This window comes from Mytilus edulis, chromosome 1 (assembly GCF_963676685.1).
Source record: "Mytilus edulis chromosome 1, xbMytEdul2.2, whole genome shotgun sequence".
In the NCBI taxonomy this organism is placed as follows: Eukaryota; Metazoa; Mollusca; class Bivalvia; order Mytilida; family Mytilidae; genus Mytilus; species Mytilus edulis.
The window spans coordinates 11,302,206-11,320,856 of NC_092344.1; the positions used below are offsets into that span (position 1 = coordinate 11,302,206).

Consider the following 18,651-nt stretch of genomic DNA (forward strand, 5'->3'; position numbering starts at 1 on the left):
CTCCCCTAACCTCGGCCATTGGTTTTACAACACAAAATAAGAACAAAATCATACAATCAGTTACTAAAGAATTAACTCACTAGATCGGTACTTAGCACGCAGAAAAAGACAAAAGATACAACCACCGACATATTATTTTACTAGCAATTACTAAAAGCTAGTTCAAAGTAAATTACAACTTATAAATAAATCATGTAAGTTTCAATCTAAAGTATCAACCAGTACAAATCTTACAGATTAAGTGCAAAGCTATCAAAAACTGTCTGAGAAAGGCATGAGCGTTTGTAATGTCACACTATATTTAAGTAGACAGTAGACTAGTATATAGGATATAATGTAGGGTAAAAAAGCAATGCGTTATATTGATAAGCCTTAGGAAAAAGCTTATTCATTGGAGCAATCAGTTTATGTATACTTAAAAGGTTTGAGACGAAGTCTGTTTGTAATATACAGTCAGCTGACAGATCATGTGATGAGATTACCAAATTTTGGAGTATTGATATTGATTATCAACTTAATTTTAGTCACCATAATAAAAAAAAAACGTTTATTGTAAAGATTCTCTCCAACTGTACTGATCTGAATGTTCGAAAGTGTATTGGTTGATATATTACGAAATTAAATAAATTTATTTCATCTCAATCTAAATTTTTAGCTTTTTGCGCAGAATTATTTTGCAACAAGAGCGCTTCTAATTTGTAATAATGCGGAAAGGGCTTAACAATTTATAAACGAAGATTCGTTACGTATGATTAACTGCATGAAAGAGATACAGTTCCATCAATGAATGTTAGACCTATGGGTAGCATGCCTGTTGAATGGTTTCAAATTTCTTTTAGCGTGTTACCATTTAGTTGTATACAAAGATTGTAAATATTTATTGACACTGCAGATATGCCTAGATCTTGAACATCAACTTATTATAAGAACTCTGTTATGATATTGTAATTATTGTATTTATTTATGTTGGCCTGATTTGTGTTGTGTGGCCTGATAGTTGTTTACAGAATAATCTTAGAACTGTGCAGTTTAGAAATCACTGGAACAATTACAGAATGATTGGAACTTTCCAGAATAATCCTAATAAAAGATGAGTTATATAAACTTCTACATTTTACTAGAAACTTCCGTTGTAACTTTCCAGGATGTTCCATTATAGACTGTTCTAGAATCTTCCATGACAACTATATATATATACAGACACTAAAGTTAAACTCTCACTCTTACTCTTGGATTTGGACTTAGACATCGATAGACATTAATATTCATAGCCTTTGGATTGACACTTATATTCTACAAACAACATCATACTGGATTGTGACCGTAATATTCAGATTGGATTCCGAAAGATATCCGGATACAGATAAAGATAAAAGATTGGACTCATATTTTGACAGTTAAGTTGACAGTAATATTTGTGTAATACTTCTTGTAAACTTTTGTATAATAAATATTGTTAAATTTTATTATTGATTTGTGTCTTTTGTTGGCCTCAATTTAAAGGCGATTTCTGGCCGTAACAGAAATTGGGGGCTCGTCCGGGAGACTGAAAACATATTATTCAAAATTTATTCAATATTTTTATTAAAACTAGCCAACAAAATTCTACAAAATGGCATTTGATGCCGGTAAATTTTTGAAAACGCCAGACCTGGAGAGTTTGATAATTTAAAGAAAGAGGAATTAGTGTTGCTTGCTAAACATCTGAAATTGAATTTTAAGGTATCTATAAGAAAACAAATTATAAAAAAATTGGTAATAGACAAATTAGTTGACGCAGAAATTTTAGGTGAAGAGGCTCTTGAACTTAAGGTCGAAAATGTTGACGCCTTTAAATTAAAACAGCTTGAATTAGAACATGAACTTAAATTAAAAGAACTGGAAATGAAGGAAATGGAGAAAATAAAAGTAAAAGAACTTGAAATGAAGGAAAGATTGGAAATGGATAAAAAGGAAAAAGAAGATGAATTTAAATTAAAAGAACTTGAAATGAAGTTAAAAGAACTTGAAATGAAGTTAAAAGAACTTGAAATGAAGTTAAAAGAACTTGAAATGAAGGAAAGGCTAGAGATGGAGAAAATGAAAATTGAAATGGTCAAGGAAGAAAGCAACACTAAAGTCCAGCCGAAATCAGAATATTTTGATGCAGCAAAAAATATACGTTTGGTTCCCAGATTTTGTGAAAAAACAGTCGATAAATATTTTCCACAGTTTGAAAAAATTGCTCATAATTTGAATTGGCCAAAGCCATATTGGACTACAATGCTACAAAGTGTTTTGGAGGGTAAGGCCGCTGAAATATACTCCGCACTTCCATCAGAAAAAAGTTCTGATTATGACATGGTGAAACAGGAAGTTTTGAAAGCTTATGAGCTAGTACCAGAAGCATATAGACAGAAATTTAGATCTTATAAAAAGTTTGATTCGCAAACCTATGTGGAATTTGCTCGTGGAAAAAGAAGATCTATTTGATAAATGGCTTACTTCAAAGAAAACAGATAACAATTTTGATAACCTAAGACAATTGATGTTATTAGAAGAGTTTAAACAATGTGTTCATTTAGACTTAAAAACACATTTAGACGACAAAACTGTTGGGACAATACATGATGCAGCTGTAATTTCAGATAATTATACCCTTTCACATAAAAGAAGTTTCAAGGGTCAAAATGTTAATAATTCAAGTGGAAATTACAAAAATCAAAGCACTGAGCGTACTGATAGTAAGCCTGTTGCACAGAATAAGAGTCAGTCCAGTTTTAATGTCTAGTCCAAAATTTGATACTTTTGAGAAGAAGTCACTGATTTGTGCTTATTGTAAGAAGAATGGTCACCTGATGGCTGATTGTTTTAGATTCCAGAAGAAGAATGAACGAGATAATAAGCCGAAGTCCAGTGCGTGTACGACACCTTATATTACCAGTACGTTGGAGTGTCCTGCGAGTCAGGCTTTTAAGTCCAGTTTTTGTGATTACATGGAGGAATATAAACCCTTTATGTCTGATGGGTTTATTTCTATTGTTGATGATACCACTCTTCAGCCTATTAAGATTTTACGGGACACTGGAGCTTCTCAGTCTTTATTGTTAGAAGGTGTGTTGCCTTTGTCCGAGAAGACTTCTGTTGGTGCCTCCGTTTTGTTACAAGGTGTAGAGTTAGGTTGTATAGATGTTCCTCTCCATCGTATTTATCTGAAGTCAGATTTGATAACTGGACCAGTTATTGTAGGTGTTCGTCCTAATCTCCCTGTAGAGGGTGTTACATTATTGCTAGGAAATGATCTAGCTAGGAACAAAGTGGTTGCTGAACCAATTGTTACCAGTGAACCAGTGGTGGATGTTAAATCACCTGAAGATGATGCTGAATTCTATCCAGCTTGTGTTGTTACTAGGGCGATGGCTAGAAAACAACAAGATGAGAATTTGCAAGAAGACCAGTTTGATTACATGGACCTTTCTGACACTTTCCTAGCTGACATTGAAGGTCCTGGTAGCTCAGAAAAGGCCATAATAAGACCACCTAGTGTTAACAAGAATGTTATTATGCCATGGCCAAACGTTAACAGCCATTCATTAGACCGAAAGAATTTATTCAAAGAACAACATAAAGACCCTGAGGTTCTTCAGCTCAACCAGCAGGCTCAACCACAGGAGGAAGCAGACAAAGTGGCCGAATGCTATTACCATCAGGACGGCATTTTAATGAGGAAGTGGAGGCCTCCTGATGCTACCCCAGAGGAGGAATGGAGAGTGGTATACCAAGTGGTGGTGCCTAAAGTTTATAGGCAAGAAATTATTGGTCTTGCCCATGACACCCCCTTGGCTGGACACTTAGGTATAAGGAAGACTTGCCTTAAGATCTTGCAGCATTTCTACTGGCCCAGACTTCGAAATGATGTCGCAGAATACTGCAAATCATGCCATATATGCCAGGTTGTTGGTAAGCCTAACCAGAAAATACCACCAGCACCACTTCTGCCTATTCCAGCCTTTGACGAACCTTTCAGCAGAGTTTTAATTGACTGCGTTGGACCTTTACCAAAGACCAAAACTGGAAATGCGTATTTATTGACAATCATGTGTACATCCACTCGCTTTCCTGAGGCTATTCCGCTAAGAAATATCAAGACACCTACTATTGTCAAAGTACTTATAAAATTTTTCACATTAGTAGGACTTCCTAAGTCTATACAGTCCGACCAGGGATCAAATTTCATGTCAGGTTTATTTCAGCAAGTCGTGTACCAGTTAGGGATTGCTCAGTATAGATCAAGTGCGTACCATCCAGAATCTCAAGGTGCCTTAGAACGTTTTCACCAAACATTGAAGAACATGATTAGAACTTTTTGTCTTCAATTTGATAGAGACTGGGATGATGGAGTTCACTTTCTACTTTTTGCAGTCCGAGAGGCTGTTCAAGAATCCCTTGGATTTAGTCCCTTTGAGTTGGTATTTGGCCATACTGTAAGGGGACCGTTAAAATTGATTAAGGAAAAGTGGCTTACTGAACATACTGACTTGAATCTTTTAGACTATGTATCTAGATTTAAAGAAAAATTGTATACTGCTTGTCAAATTGCTCAGAAAAACTTAAAAAATGTACAGAGCAAGATGAAAATTTGGTATGATAAAGATGCCAGGGATAGAGTATTTGAGCCTGGTGATAAGGTACTTGTATTTTTGCCAGTCCCTGGACATCCTTTACAGGCTAAATATTGTGGTCCTTATACAATAGAGAGTAAAATCAATGATTTGAATTATATTGTAAAAACTCCAGGTCGGCGTAAACAAAACAGAGTGTGTCATATTAATATGTTAAAACCATATTTTGAGCGTACTAATGAATGTGAGAGTAAACCAGTTGCCACTTTAGGCATGGTTAAATTTGAGAACAATCATGACAAACCAGATGTAATTGAACCACCTTTTAGTTCTAAAACTATCGAAGAGACAGTTAGATTGAAAAATTCAGAAATTTTGTCAAATTTAGACTCAAAACTTGCACATCTGTCTTTTGATCGTAGAGAAGAAATAAAAACTTTGGTATTTTCTTTTAAAAATCTTTTTCCAGATGTGCCAAACAAAACTACTGCTGTTTGTCATGATGTTGATGTAGGAGATGCTTCTCCAATTAAGCAACATCCTTACCGGCTCAATCCACTCAAACTTGAAGCTATGAGAAAAGAAATTAAATATATGCTTGACAATGATATTATTGAGCCGAGTAACAGTGAATGGAGCTCTCCTTGTCTCCTTGTGCCAAAACCAGATAAAACCTTTCGTTTCGTGACTGATTTCAGAAAAGTAAATTCAGTCTCAAAATCTGATTCCTATCCGATTCCAAGGATAGACGATTGTATTGACAACATTGGTCAAGCAAAATTTGTGAGCAAATTTGATTTGTTGAAAGGTTATTGGCAAGTTCCATTGACACAGAGAGCTCGTGAAATATCAGCTTTTGTTACACCAGACGGCTTATTTCAATATACTGTAATGCCATTTGGCATGAAAAGTGCACCAGCTACATTTCAAAGAATGATCAATAATGTTATAAAAGATTTAAACTGTTGTTATGCTTATATTGATGATCTAATTGTATGTAGTGATAGCTGGGAACAGCATTTAACACATTTGTATGATACTTTTGATAGATTGTCACAATCAAATTTGACTGTTAATCTTGGTAAAAGTGAATTTTGTCAGGCCACTGTTGATTATTTAGGGCATACAGTTGGCCAAGGTCAAGTGAAACCTATTATGGCTAAAGTAGAAGCCATTTCCAAATTTCCTCCTCCTACAAATAGAAAACAACTTATGAGATATTTAGGCATGATTGGATTTTACAGAAAATTTTGTTCAAATTTTGCTACTGTGGTTCAACCATTGACTCATCTTTTACGAAAAGATTCTAAATTTATCTGGAGTGAAAATTGTCAAAACGCTTTTGAAAATAGCAAATCACTTTTAATTAATAGTCCAGTTCTGATTACTCCAGATTTTGAAAAACAATTTAAACTTGCCGTTGATGCAAGCGATGTAGGAATTGGAGCTGTTTTATATCAAGAGACAGATGATAATGTTGAGAAACCTATATCATATTTTTCTAAGAAATTAGATAAACATCAGAAAAATTATTCAACTATTGAAAAAGAGTGTTTTGCAATGTTGTCAGCACTTCAAAATTTTGATGTATATTTGAATCCCACTGTATATCCTATTCTTGTTTGTACTGATCATAATCCTCTCACCTTCATACATAAAATGAGAAACAAGAATCAGAGGTTGACTAGGTGGAGTTTATTGTTACAGGAATATGATGTAATTGTAAAACACATTAAGGGTAAAGATAATGTAATAGCAGATGCTTTATCTAGAGCTTATTAAAACACTTTGTATATACTATGTATTTTTGTTCATATTATTCATGATAAGTTTTTGTTACACTAAAACTTCTTTTAAGGGGGGAGGTGTTATGATATTGTAATTATTGTATTTATCTATGTTGGCCTGATTTGTGTTGTGTGGCCTGATAGTTGTTTACAGAATAATCTTAGAACTGTGCAGTTTAGAAATCACTGGAACAATTACAGAATGATTGGAACTTTCCAGAATAATCCTAATAAAAGATGAGTTATATAAACTTCTACATTTTACTAGAAACTTCCGTTGTAACTTTCCAGGATGTTCCATTATAGACTGTTCTAGAATCTTCCATGACAACTATATATATATACAGACACTAAAGTTAAACTCTCACTCTTACTCTTGGATTTGGACTTAGACATCGATAGACATTAATATTCATAGCCTTTGGATTGACACTTTTATTCTACAAACAACATCATACTGGATTGTGACCGTAATATTCAGATTGGATTCCGAAAGATATCTGGATACAGATAAAGATAAAAGATTGGACTCATATTTTGACAGTTAAGTTGACAGTAATATTTGTGTAATACTTCTTGTAAACTTTTGTATAATAAATATTGTTAAATTTTATTATTGATTTGTGGCTACAATTTAAAGGCGATTTCTGGCCGTAACAACTCTTTTAAATATTCAGCAGAGGTTTTATGGAATCATCTACCTGCGGATTTTAGAAATAATGCTTTTATACGATAGTTAAAAATATTTTAAACTATGGAATAGTATTTACTGCAAGTGCAATGTTTTTGCAGCTTATTAATAATTTTTGTTAAATTCATATCTATTAAAATCATATCAATCATAAATCTTTATCATTTTTTCCCTTTTAATCAGCTTTCTAATCATGATTAGCTGCAACATTAATATTTGGTTTTGATTTAATATTTAGCTTATTTCTAATTGATATTAACATGGTGAATCTAAATACGTCATGTGTTTTGTTTAACTTATTTCATTTGATTGTATTGTTGAGCCTTGTATGTCGATTAAAAGATCAGAAGAGCTTGTATTTATCATATGAGTACACTTTTTTGTAGACGAAACGCGCGTCTGGCGTATATACAAAATTTAGTACTGGTATCTATGATGAGTTTATTTACTACCACTGGGTCGATGCAACTGCTGGTGGAGATTTATTTCCCCCAGGGTATCACCAGCCCAGTAGTCAGCACTTTTTGTGATGACATGAATTATCATTGATATGGTTATATTTATTAATTAACTGTTTACAAAATTTAGAATTTTTGAAATACTAAGGCTTTTCTTCCTCAGGCGTAGATTACCTTAGCTGGATTTGGCAAAACTTTTAGGAATTTTGGTCCTCAGCGCTCTTCAACTTCGTACTTTATTTGGCCTTTTTAACTTTTTCGGATTCGAGCGTCACTGATGAGTCTTTTGTAGACAAAAAGCGCGTCTGGCGTATATACAAAATTTAGTCCTGGTATCTATGATGAGTTTATTTACAAACATTCTACACACGAAATATGTTTATTCAAAATGTTTTTGTACCTGAGAAACAGACGTAACCATGACACGTAACATTGACTAATAAACCATGAATATAATGTCAAAGCCAGACGAACCCTGCCAGACCAATATGTCAAATATGCCATCAATCAAAAATGGTTGTTTTGATAGTATGACGTCCATTATCACTGAAGGGGCCAGCTGCAGCACTCCTCCGTGTGCGGGATTATCGCGCTGTGTTGAAGACGCATTGGTTGTTTGGTCAGGTTGTTGTCTCTTTGACACATTCCCCATTTCCATTCTCGTTTTAGTTTACCTATAGCTTCTCGTATCAAATAAAAGAACAAAACCCATGAAAGCTTTACATTGACCAATGAGTCATGAAAACGAGGTTAAGGTCTGATAAAAGCTACCAGACAGTACATGGTAATTGGATAAATAGTATGCAATTGTATAGTATCTTTCGCCCCTCTTACATAGTTCTACATATTTTTAAAGAATTAACTCTTTTAGGTGTTCTGTTCCGTCTTCTTGTCAATTGCGTCGCTCATGTTGGTAGCATTGCAATGAACCATGAAAATGAGGTTAAAATCAGATGAACCATACCATACCTGATAGACATGTACATCTTACAATCGATATATGCATTAAATATATATTTGACCTATTGCTTATAGTATCGACTGAACAAACTTAACTATGAAAAAGTTAACATTAAACATGAAAATGAGGTCACGATCAGATGATACCTGCCAGACATACCTTCTTGCACATCTTGCAATCCCTCCATACAATAAATAAAGTTGACCTATTGCTTATAGTTTAATAAAAAAAAAACGACCAAAAACACATCAAAATCAACGCTGAGCAATGCACCGTGAAAATGAGGTCAAGGTTTAATAAAATATTCGAGACTGACAAGTACATCATAAAATATTTCCCCACATTAAATATATTTCCACACATTAAATATAAATGAACTATTATATAGTAATAAAAAAATCAAAATACAAAAACTATTCAGTATACGGATATGGATAGTAAACTGAACATTGATAATTATTCATTAAACAGATATGGATAGTAAACTCCAAATTGCTAGAAATAAAAGAAATAGTAATGCCAATATAAGAAATGTTAATAATGTTATACAAATAGACAGGAAATACGAAACAGATTTGAACAATAATTATAAACAAAATTTTAATCTGCTAAGTCAAACCGAGTTCTTATAATTAGCCATGGATAACGCCGCCGGACAAATTCTATTCAGTATACGGATATGGATAGAAAACTGCAAATTGATAATTATTCATTATACAGATATGGATAGTAAATTGCACATTGCTAGAAATAAAAGAAATATTAATGTCAATATTAGAAATGTTAATAATCAAAACAACCTTAAAAACAGTATTGTCGAGATATGGAGACACCCTCTTTTATTTAATTTAGTAACTAATACATTTAGACAATATACAATAATGTACAGACAAATATTGATGCACTAACATAGATTAATTTCACAAGGAAAATATATAAACTGAGATTCAAATGCGTCAATTCATCACAGACAAATTGTTTCAACTATACATGGTGCACGGAAAAGAATGAATGGAATAAATATATGGCAGGGCAAAAACACAAAATAAGTGCAACAATGAAACATTATAAAAATATATTAAACATCATGGTTTAAAAAGAAAATATGTTATCCATTCGACTTTTCAATCGAAAAAGTTTCGTAATCTTGATGTGACAAAAGAGTTTCATGAAAGCACTATGGTAAACAAAGTCATGATTTAAAGACTTGTATTATGCTCTTATGACAATTGTTGTTTATGGCACACGTACCTTGACATGATTACACATATCCTAACCAAGCATCATTCACACCTTATAGTCTAATTTGTTATGTGAGTTAGCTTAAGAAGCCATGCCCATTCGCATGGTAGTTTGTTCCACGGTATAATTGGTATAGTGACATTAATTCCTTGGCCTCCTGTGCCAGCTTTCCAGATAAATTTGTCTGGGTAACCGAGCATGCTGACCTCTGTCTGTTGTGAAGGGATCGGTGCTCCTAATTTCAAAACTTCGTCTGTAGGCCAAGAAAGGAGAAATACATAAACTACAGTTCCCTCACTCTCCATTTCCCGTTTAGTATACCTGTAAAAGCAACATATCTAAGAGATTCATTCAATCATAAATCAAGTGTATCATTCATGCAGAGAGCCAAAAGATTTACTTATTTATGTCTCAGTATTTTACGATGCTCATGCAATTGTTTTTTTTTAACATTATTCAAAATATTTTAATTCAACAATCATTTGGTTGCCAGCAGGGAAGGAATAAACCAGTAAAAAATATATTCAACTTTATCTCGAAATTTAAAAAAAAAGGCATTTAATAGAAGACATCTATACCACAACAGGCGTGGAGGAATTTTGATTGCGATGTCGGGATTGGGCTTTTGATTTTTAGGGAATTCGCGGTTTACACTTATCGGGTCTCGGAAATAAATGATGTTTTTTTCTTGATGATCCGGAAAGAATGATTTTTTTTCCGGGAATTCTGGATTCAGCTATTCTTTATTTTTCTTTCAGGAATTCGGAATGACAACTGCTCCCGCTATATATATCGATCCTCTACCTTTCCCCTTTTACAGTTCTCTTACTTCTTTTCGTCTTGCTAAAATTTATCAATGTATTCGAATGAATATGAATTCAAGTTGTTAATTTGTCTTTTGCATTTTTTGTTCTTTTTTATGTAGCACAATTTAATAATACTAATACCATATTTTTTTGGTTACTGTATCATGCTGATGACTCCATGGAACCGTACCGTAAACTCCCTCTCCATTTATTTTCAACCATTGACCAAACTGACGAAGTCTTTCTTCAAATATTGGCATTATCTTCCCTTCTTTTGTTGGTCCTACATTCATCAGCATGTTACCACCACAACTAAAATAAAAGTTGTTTTTTTTTATATAAAATTGAAAAATTACTTCCTAAAGATCATTACAAAAATCATAATATAACGAGATACAAGGTGCGAGTAACAACAGTCGAAGGCAGTAACATGACAGACTTTTGTTCATAAAACATTTGCAATTTCAATAAAGCTCCATAATATCCATGATAGTAAAGATGATGTTCGTTTGTTCCCATCTATGTTAAATTCCTCATAGAATTCCCTGAGCACACTTTCAAAAACGCCGCAGCCAAACAAGCATATCTTATCAAATTAAAGTAAGATATATAAAAAAAAACCAAATAAGTGCAACATGACCATCAAGACACTCAAATCAAATAAATGGATAGGAAAAGTCACTCGCTTTAGTTCAACATTCATCAAAAGTTCTAATAGTTATCAGCGGAAAAGAATGGCTGAAAACTATTGCATTAAGTATATGCAATCATAAATTTGTTAAAATGTATACTTAATTCAATTATCACAATTATGAGGACTTCTTCTGGAAGTAATATTCAAAAAAGCAGATACTATTGATAATAAATTAAATTGAAAAAAGATGAAAACCTGCAATTTATATATACCCTTAAACATGTTGGTGTGATTTTCAGCAACCACAAAAATTCTCCATGACTGTCGTCGTTTTTAATTGTTTATTATTTTGTCAGATGTTAAAAAAAAACCTTAAAATGTGATGAAAGATCTTGTATTCTATATAAGCAGTAATACTATAATTGACCATCGACTATGTCTACATATGAACATGTGCGCCTTATGTTTATTTGGTTTTCTTTTGTTATAAAGTTTCTGGTCCATAAACTCCATTTTGAAATAGATAAGAAATAGTAAATGGTAATCGGAGTCCAGATAAGTAGTAACAGTCTGACCATGGTGATATTTTACTTGCCTGATTGTAGACGCAAAAGTTGAAATGATATCATGAACACTCAGATAGTCTTCGATGTTGGAATTTCTGCGATATCCCCAAGACCTTCTGTCAATTGTCATACAATTTTCCCATTTAAATTTCTGTAATACACCTGAAAGTTGAATAAGAGAGCATAAAAAAAAGTATAGGAATCATTGAATTGATTTATGCTTTATATTTAGTTGTTTATATTTATTAGTAGGATTGCAACACAGAAATTGCAACAACTTATATTAATTCTGTGTATTTCATTATTTATCTGCTATATTGACTAACTACTCCACAGACTCAACATTGACCAATGAACCAGGTAACAAGTGCGGTCATGTGAGTGCCTTTTATAGTCGACTATACTGTATGGTTTTGTTTCATTGTTAAGGGCCGTACGATCGGCTTTTATTGCATATATCTATTATACTTCTTTTGTACTCTCCATAATTTTAAAGAATAAAGTAAAATTTTAGCTAAATATATAATCCTTGTGAACCAGTTAATGCCACGCAACTAAATTTAACGCACGTCTTCCATTACATTGACCCCATAAGTTTTGATAGGTAAGCTCTTTTTCAAAGTTAGGAATTTTCAAATAGTTTGGCCTCATTGAGATATTTATTGTTGAAATGCTCTTCTGGTGCAGTAAAATTTGTACCGTAATGTTATAGTAAAGTTTTTGGTTTGAATAAAAGTTTACAATACGTCGATTAATAAGAAAACAGTAAAAAAAACACAAACACCGAAATACACCGAAATATATCTAAATCAACATGGTGTGCTCCACGATAGACAAAGTTTTATAACATATTTCAAGTTCTGAATCGCCTTGCCTTGGGATTGACTAGGTCAGTATCGCAACAACTATGTAATGACCTAGTTTGCTTTAGAACCATAGAGCACAAACTCGTCTGGAAGGAGTCATCTTATTGTAGTCTCATTTGCATAAAACTGGAATTTAAAGTTCATTAAGTTTAGTACCTGTAAGTTTCCTAGTTTGTATATTAAGAATTGAAAATAATTGTTGATATCAAAGAATTTTATTTTTTTGACCTCTGGATCTTTCATACATTTGATTAGCTTGCGTTGCGTTATGTGTGTTAATATCACCATTGCTGTTGGTGTTCGAAATCCTATTGAATTTCAAATTCTATTTCCTTTTGTCAGATTTTCATCCCCTCCTCCTCTTCTCAAATTATTTAACAGAAACTAATTGCTTTTGCAATGCACGCATACCAAACAACAGCATTTCTGGTTGCAATTACTCTCATTCTCCATGTGTAGCGATGCTCTGCCAATCAGAAAATGAAATATTAGTCCTCATCATCATTGTACACTAACCTGGATTGAATTTATCTGTACAGGTCTTATAGCTACCATGTTTGCATTTACAATCTGGGCCCCATCGATCATTTGTAACAACAGTATCCTTCATTGGACTGTAAGTAAATAAGTAGAAAAAAATAGATAACAGGAATCTAACAAAATATTGACAATACTATTGACTGCACCAACCACTGCAATTTGAGTCCATTTCTCCTGATTTTTTTTTAAATCCAACAAATAACAACATTTAATCCAGATAGTCTGACTGGGTACAGAGACAACATATATAGTTTCCAAGTTTATCGTTCGCACACACGTCTCATCTTTTAATATCAATTGAAAAAGAATATTCACTGATGACTTTCAAGTTTGTACTACCATTTATGTTCTTTGAGACATCTTTGTATCTGATATACAGGGCCTCAGCGTTAGAGAAAAGTGTCACAGCCATGTATCATTTTTTTCGCTTCCAAATATTTTTGTTGTTGAAAACAGATATCTTAAACGTAACAAATATGTTATCAATAAACAATAATGCATCGTGGTTGTCCTTTTCACATAATTTGATGTTTGAATCATAGTGTGTTGGATTTAGTGATCCATTATGTTACACGTGATCCATTATGTAACACGTGGAAAAAAAACTATATAAATTTTGTGGGTCCAAAGCGCTATTCTTGGTTAACCTTCACCAGAAACGCAGAAACCCCAAAAATTGAAAAAAATAATGCTCATCATAGATACCAGGATTGAAACTGTGTGTGCCATACGCACGTTGAGAAGATAGTAATGTATACTATAAGGGGCTATATAATCTCATTATTCTGCATAGCCAAGGTAAAAAACGGTGACGCAGAAAAATTAATTGTCAGCAGACAATAAGTGTGACAAAAATATTTCACAATAACCAATGAGAAGTTAAGAAAAAACAATACCTTTCATTGAACAACCAAGCAAGAAATTCTTTAGCAGTCCAGTATGAGGAAGGTCCCATATCATCAACCATGTCAGCCCATACAATGTCTGGTTTATATTTACTGACTAGTTCATACAGGTCTGGCATGGTCTTTGTCTAAAAACACATGAAAGATTGGCTTGACATAACGATAAGTTTCATGAGATAAAACTAAAAGACTGATATTGATTTAATTAACACAGAATGGCTTTTCAAATGTTTGTATTTTAATCTTAATGAGAAAAATAAATCGAAATTGTAAGCTTTGTAAAAAGTTACAGAAAGTGAGAAACAATTGACATGCCAGTATGGAAGCATTATTATGATGCCAATGTTTCAGACAGCATATTGATGGAGATCTTGCTTTTTTTGGTCCCAGTACTTAAAATTGTATAATAAAAAAACAATAAAAGAGGTTGTTAAATTTGATATATGCCTTTTGGTGCTTCCTTGTTACACATTTAAGTCTGTTTGGTTTTTTCACGCATTATTGTAATTATAATGGAATTTGATGCGACTGTCATACAAATGCGAGGTTAAGCAAGCTATAAAATCAGTTCAAACCACTATTTCCTACAAGAAAATTGCCTGTACCAATTTAGGAACATGACAGTTGTTATCCATTCGTTTGATGTGTTTGAGATTTTGATTTTGCCATTTGATTAGGGACTTTCAGTTCTGAATTTTCCTCGGAGTTCAGTATTTTTGTGATCTTACCTTTTGCTGGTAGAAATACAAATTTGCTAGACTTAGCAACCCAGATAAATTATATATCTTGCTTAATGTAATATGCACCTACCCTGTTTGCACTTCATTCACGCTTATTGTATACAACATCTATCTTTTATTCACAAGTCAAACAATACTAGCACATACCTTTACAAAATTCTGGGTTGTAAAATTCGACTCCTTATCTTTGAGATAGAGTGGATTAAACCATTCTGAAAGGCAGTAGTATGTTCCAAACTTTATATCCGTTCTGTTTCGTATCGCCTCAGCCAAATCGCCTAAAAATAACGAGTATAGTCTTATTGAAGGCGTTATACTTTATATCGTTGGCGCTAGAGTTTTGATCTTCAGTACTATATTTCAGATTTATAATTTACATCTTCAGCGTTGGACTTCACATCTTTAGCTTTGGACTTCACGTCTTCAACGTTGGACTTCACATCTTAAGCGTTGGACTTCACATCTTTAGCGCTGTAAGGGTTAGTATCTTACCTCCTACACATTTCGTGGAATATGATTGGTTAATAGTAACCGCGTGGAGACCGTGTTAATTCCATATTCGGTTAGCAGGGTTCCATATTAGGTGAGTAGGCGGGCTTATTACATACAGTAGTAGTGTTATGTCTCTTTATACAAACAACACGGTTTGAGGAAACATCTTAAAGTTTTCAACAAACGATGAAATTGATAATGAACGATTGAAATAAATTCATCAAATACTTTTCAAGCTACCAAGTTGTTATTGTTGACATTTTTTTTTGCATAGACCAATGAAGTAGGTTCCTAATATAATACCACATGTAGGACTGGACATACAAACTTAGATTTATTGACATATTTTCTAGTTAGTTATTAAAAAGAAGCGAGTGCTTACCAACAATGTCTCTGTTCGGTCCTACTGCTTTTGCATTCCAGTTAAAAGAATGAGAGGACGGCCAGTTGGGGAATCCTCCACCATGTTTAGTTGTAAAAACAACATATCTAAAAATTGCAAAAAAAAACTTTTTTACCTTGAATTTAAACAATATCGTATTTTAATATTTTTATTCTTCAAATAACGTCCACGACTGATAGGTTCCAATTGTCGATACAACAAACCAGTCCCCCCCCCCCCGATTGTGACATATCGAATTAGATTATTACTCACACAAAGAACATGACGGGTGCCAACTATAGGGGGTTCATTTTGCTCAGTCTTTAATTTTCTGTGTTGTATTATGTATGCTGTTGATCTTTTTTCTTTTTCAGCAATGGCGTTGGCAGTTGTCTGCCTTAAAAAGTTTCAGTTTTGTAAAAACAGTAAAAAAAAAAAATGAACAACAAATATAACACGTTTCCCCCAAAAGAACAATATAATGAACACTGAAATTATAGCAAAACATGTAGATATGTAATCATATTAAACTGCATGGTAATTTGAATTTAAAATAGAAGATTACAAAGCATGCAGACTGAAAACGATCTCCTGAATTTTGAAACGTATTAGGAAAGTATAAAAAAAATTTGATGCGATATGATTGCCAATGAACATATAAACACAAAAGACCAAAAAAAAAACTATAATCCGGTTAACAAAATGAGAAACAAACCAACCGAGAAAAAATAACGGCCTGGTTAAAGCTAACAATATTAATTATAAACAATTATGGGAAACTGAAACCAACGACTATACATGCGGCTGGATTGGCAAAAGTACTGATAGATTGTACCAGAAGTATGACATGTCTTTGCTAGCCAAGGATTACGATACTCTCCCATCCTCTCTGGAGCCCTTGGCTAGCGAAGATGTGTTTGTAAGCACTCAAACATCTTGTATCTGGGACAGCTGTGTAATAAAACAACCTTAGAACGAACAATCAGATATGAAGGGTCTGGCTTATAAATAGATCAGTAAAAAGCACCAAACAAGTACTGTCAAAGGTTATCAATCTATCACTGTAATACATATTTCAATAGAAAAAGATATTTATTTTGCTATCAATAAATTAAAACAGAACTACCAGTGGCGGATTCAGATGGGCAGAAAAGGGCATACGTCCCCCCCCCCCCTCTTCATTGGAAATAAATAATTTTAGCATAACCAATCTCTAGCTAATGGATTAAATTGAAGGTAACATGCATACGGATTCGATGAGGTCTAGTGAATGATTCATCACTGATGTTTCTTTGCTTATTTTAACAAAATTGAACCAAATTTCCCTTTTATTACTGATTGAAAAAAAATATATTTTTGTTCATATCTCTTAGTTAATGCCTATTTAAGATGTCCTTTATTCTTACAATATATATATAAATAAGCAGAGACATGTATACTAATATATGTATTTATATGTCTCTGAAATAATATAACAAATGTAATCTATCTTAAAATATAACGTTTAAATGTATATGCTATACAACTGCTAGCGTTTTTTCATCCACATTAAGTCGATGATATTTCTGTATTTCCCACATTATGAGATTACGTCTTACCCAGCTCCTGATGCTTTAAATATATCTGCCCATTCATCTGGATCGAAAAATTCTGCTGTGAAATCTGCAGCAAAGTCAGCATAGGTAAAATCAGGTCGGTAATTCCTTTTCATGAAATTTACAATATCTCGATTTGGGTGTTTTGCTTTCCAGTGTGGCCAAAACCATTCAGAGGAGAAACTTGGAACAGCAAATACACCCCATGTTATGAAAATTCCAAATTTGGTTTCGTCATACCATGTTGGTAACGGTCTTGAATCCAAAGAGGCCCAATCAGGAGTATATTTTGCACTACTAAAATGTAATCCTATGCAACAAATCAATACCAACAACCAGTGTATCGCCATTTTTACAATTTAAAAGCTCACATGATTTATCACATGCAAAAAAGTCCCTTCATATTGTACTACCTTTTCATTTAAAAATCCATAGAGCGTAGAATTGGTTATATTTCAATCACATTTTTTGTACGGGAAGAAACTAATCGATAAATTAATGTATTTTAAAATATTTTCCTTAATACAGTTTGATCAAACATTGATAAGTATGTAACATGCAACATGATTCCTTATTTCTAAAGATAATTATAAAGAAAACCGGAGAAAATTTAAAGTCATGAGACAAACGCATTCAAATAATATAAATACTAATAACGAATGATTATAATTAAGCTTTATTTATAGTCGACATAGTTTAGAACTTGTATTTTGTCTGGCAAGATTAAATTGACCGTAACCTTATTTCTATGGTTCATTGGTCAATATTCAATATTCGTAATATGCTTTGGTACTCTTACCAAATTGGCTCAGTAACACTATTAGGTGTATGGTATTAGCATGATTGTAAAATGTACATGTGCATGTCTGTCTAGCAGGGTTTTATCCGACATTGGCCTTATTTTCTGGATCATTGATAATGTATATGTGATATTTGCAGTAAAACCTTCATATTCATACTTTAGACAAAAATCCAATCGTCGAAGAATGCGAGACATGTCAGCGTGTGCACTTTTGGTATAATGATAGCGTGATATTTGTAGAAAATCTTTTTAAAAATTACAGACTTCAATCATGTTTCAATCATTGATGCACGCGAGACATGCCAGCGTGTGATCTCTTGGTAAATAGTTATCAAAGGTACCAGGCTTATAATTTAATCATGACACCAGACGTGCGTTTCGTCTACATAAGACTCATCAGTGACGATCATATCAAAATAGTTATATAGGCAAACAAGTAAAGTTGAAGTGCAGTGGAACTAATATCACAGGAAATATGTTCTGCGAGAACTTTTTTCACAGATGATTTTTATATAATTTGTTCCATCTGTATGAAACAAGTTCCACACTTTACCGTGAAATAAGAACCGGGTTTGGTTTATTC

General features: G+C 33.1%; 1 protein-coding gene across 1 annotated transcript; it reads right to left on the minus strand.

Annotated features, from left to right (window-relative positions):
- Positions 1–8,770: 8,770 nt before the first annotated feature.
- Positions 8,771–17,678, minus strand: LOC139524005 (alpha-L-fucosidase-like). Its single transcript, XM_071318524.1, has 8 exons — positions 17,270–17,678; positions 15,672–15,778; positions 14,945–15,075; positions 14,049–14,185; positions 13,129–13,226; positions 11,776–11,908; positions 10,688–10,858; positions 8,771–10,061 (listed from the first exon to the last, which is right to left on the minus strand). Exons 1-8 carry the CDS (start codon positions 17,614–17,616, stop codon positions 9,800–9,802), a joined length of 1,386 nt encoding a protein of 461 aa, XP_071174625.1. The 5' UTR covers positions 17,617–17,678; the 3' UTR covers positions 8,771–9,799.
- Positions 17,679–18,651: the final 973 nt, after the last annotated feature.

Excerpts from the sequence above, each read along its gene's own strand:
- LOC139524005 (XM_071318524.1), bottom strand. The coding sequence starts at position 17,616 with ATGGCGATACACTGGTTGTTGGTATTGATTTGTTGCATAGGATTACAT. Across the intron at positions 13,227-14,048 it reads GCTTGGTTGTTCAATGAAAG|TCCAATGAAGGATACTGTTG; the intron begins GTATTGTTTTTT and ends ATTTACTTACAG. Across the intron at positions 10,859-11,775 it reads ACTTTTGCGTCTACAATCAG|TTGTGGTGGTAACATGCTGA; the intron begins GCAAGTAAAATA and ends CTTTTATTTTAG.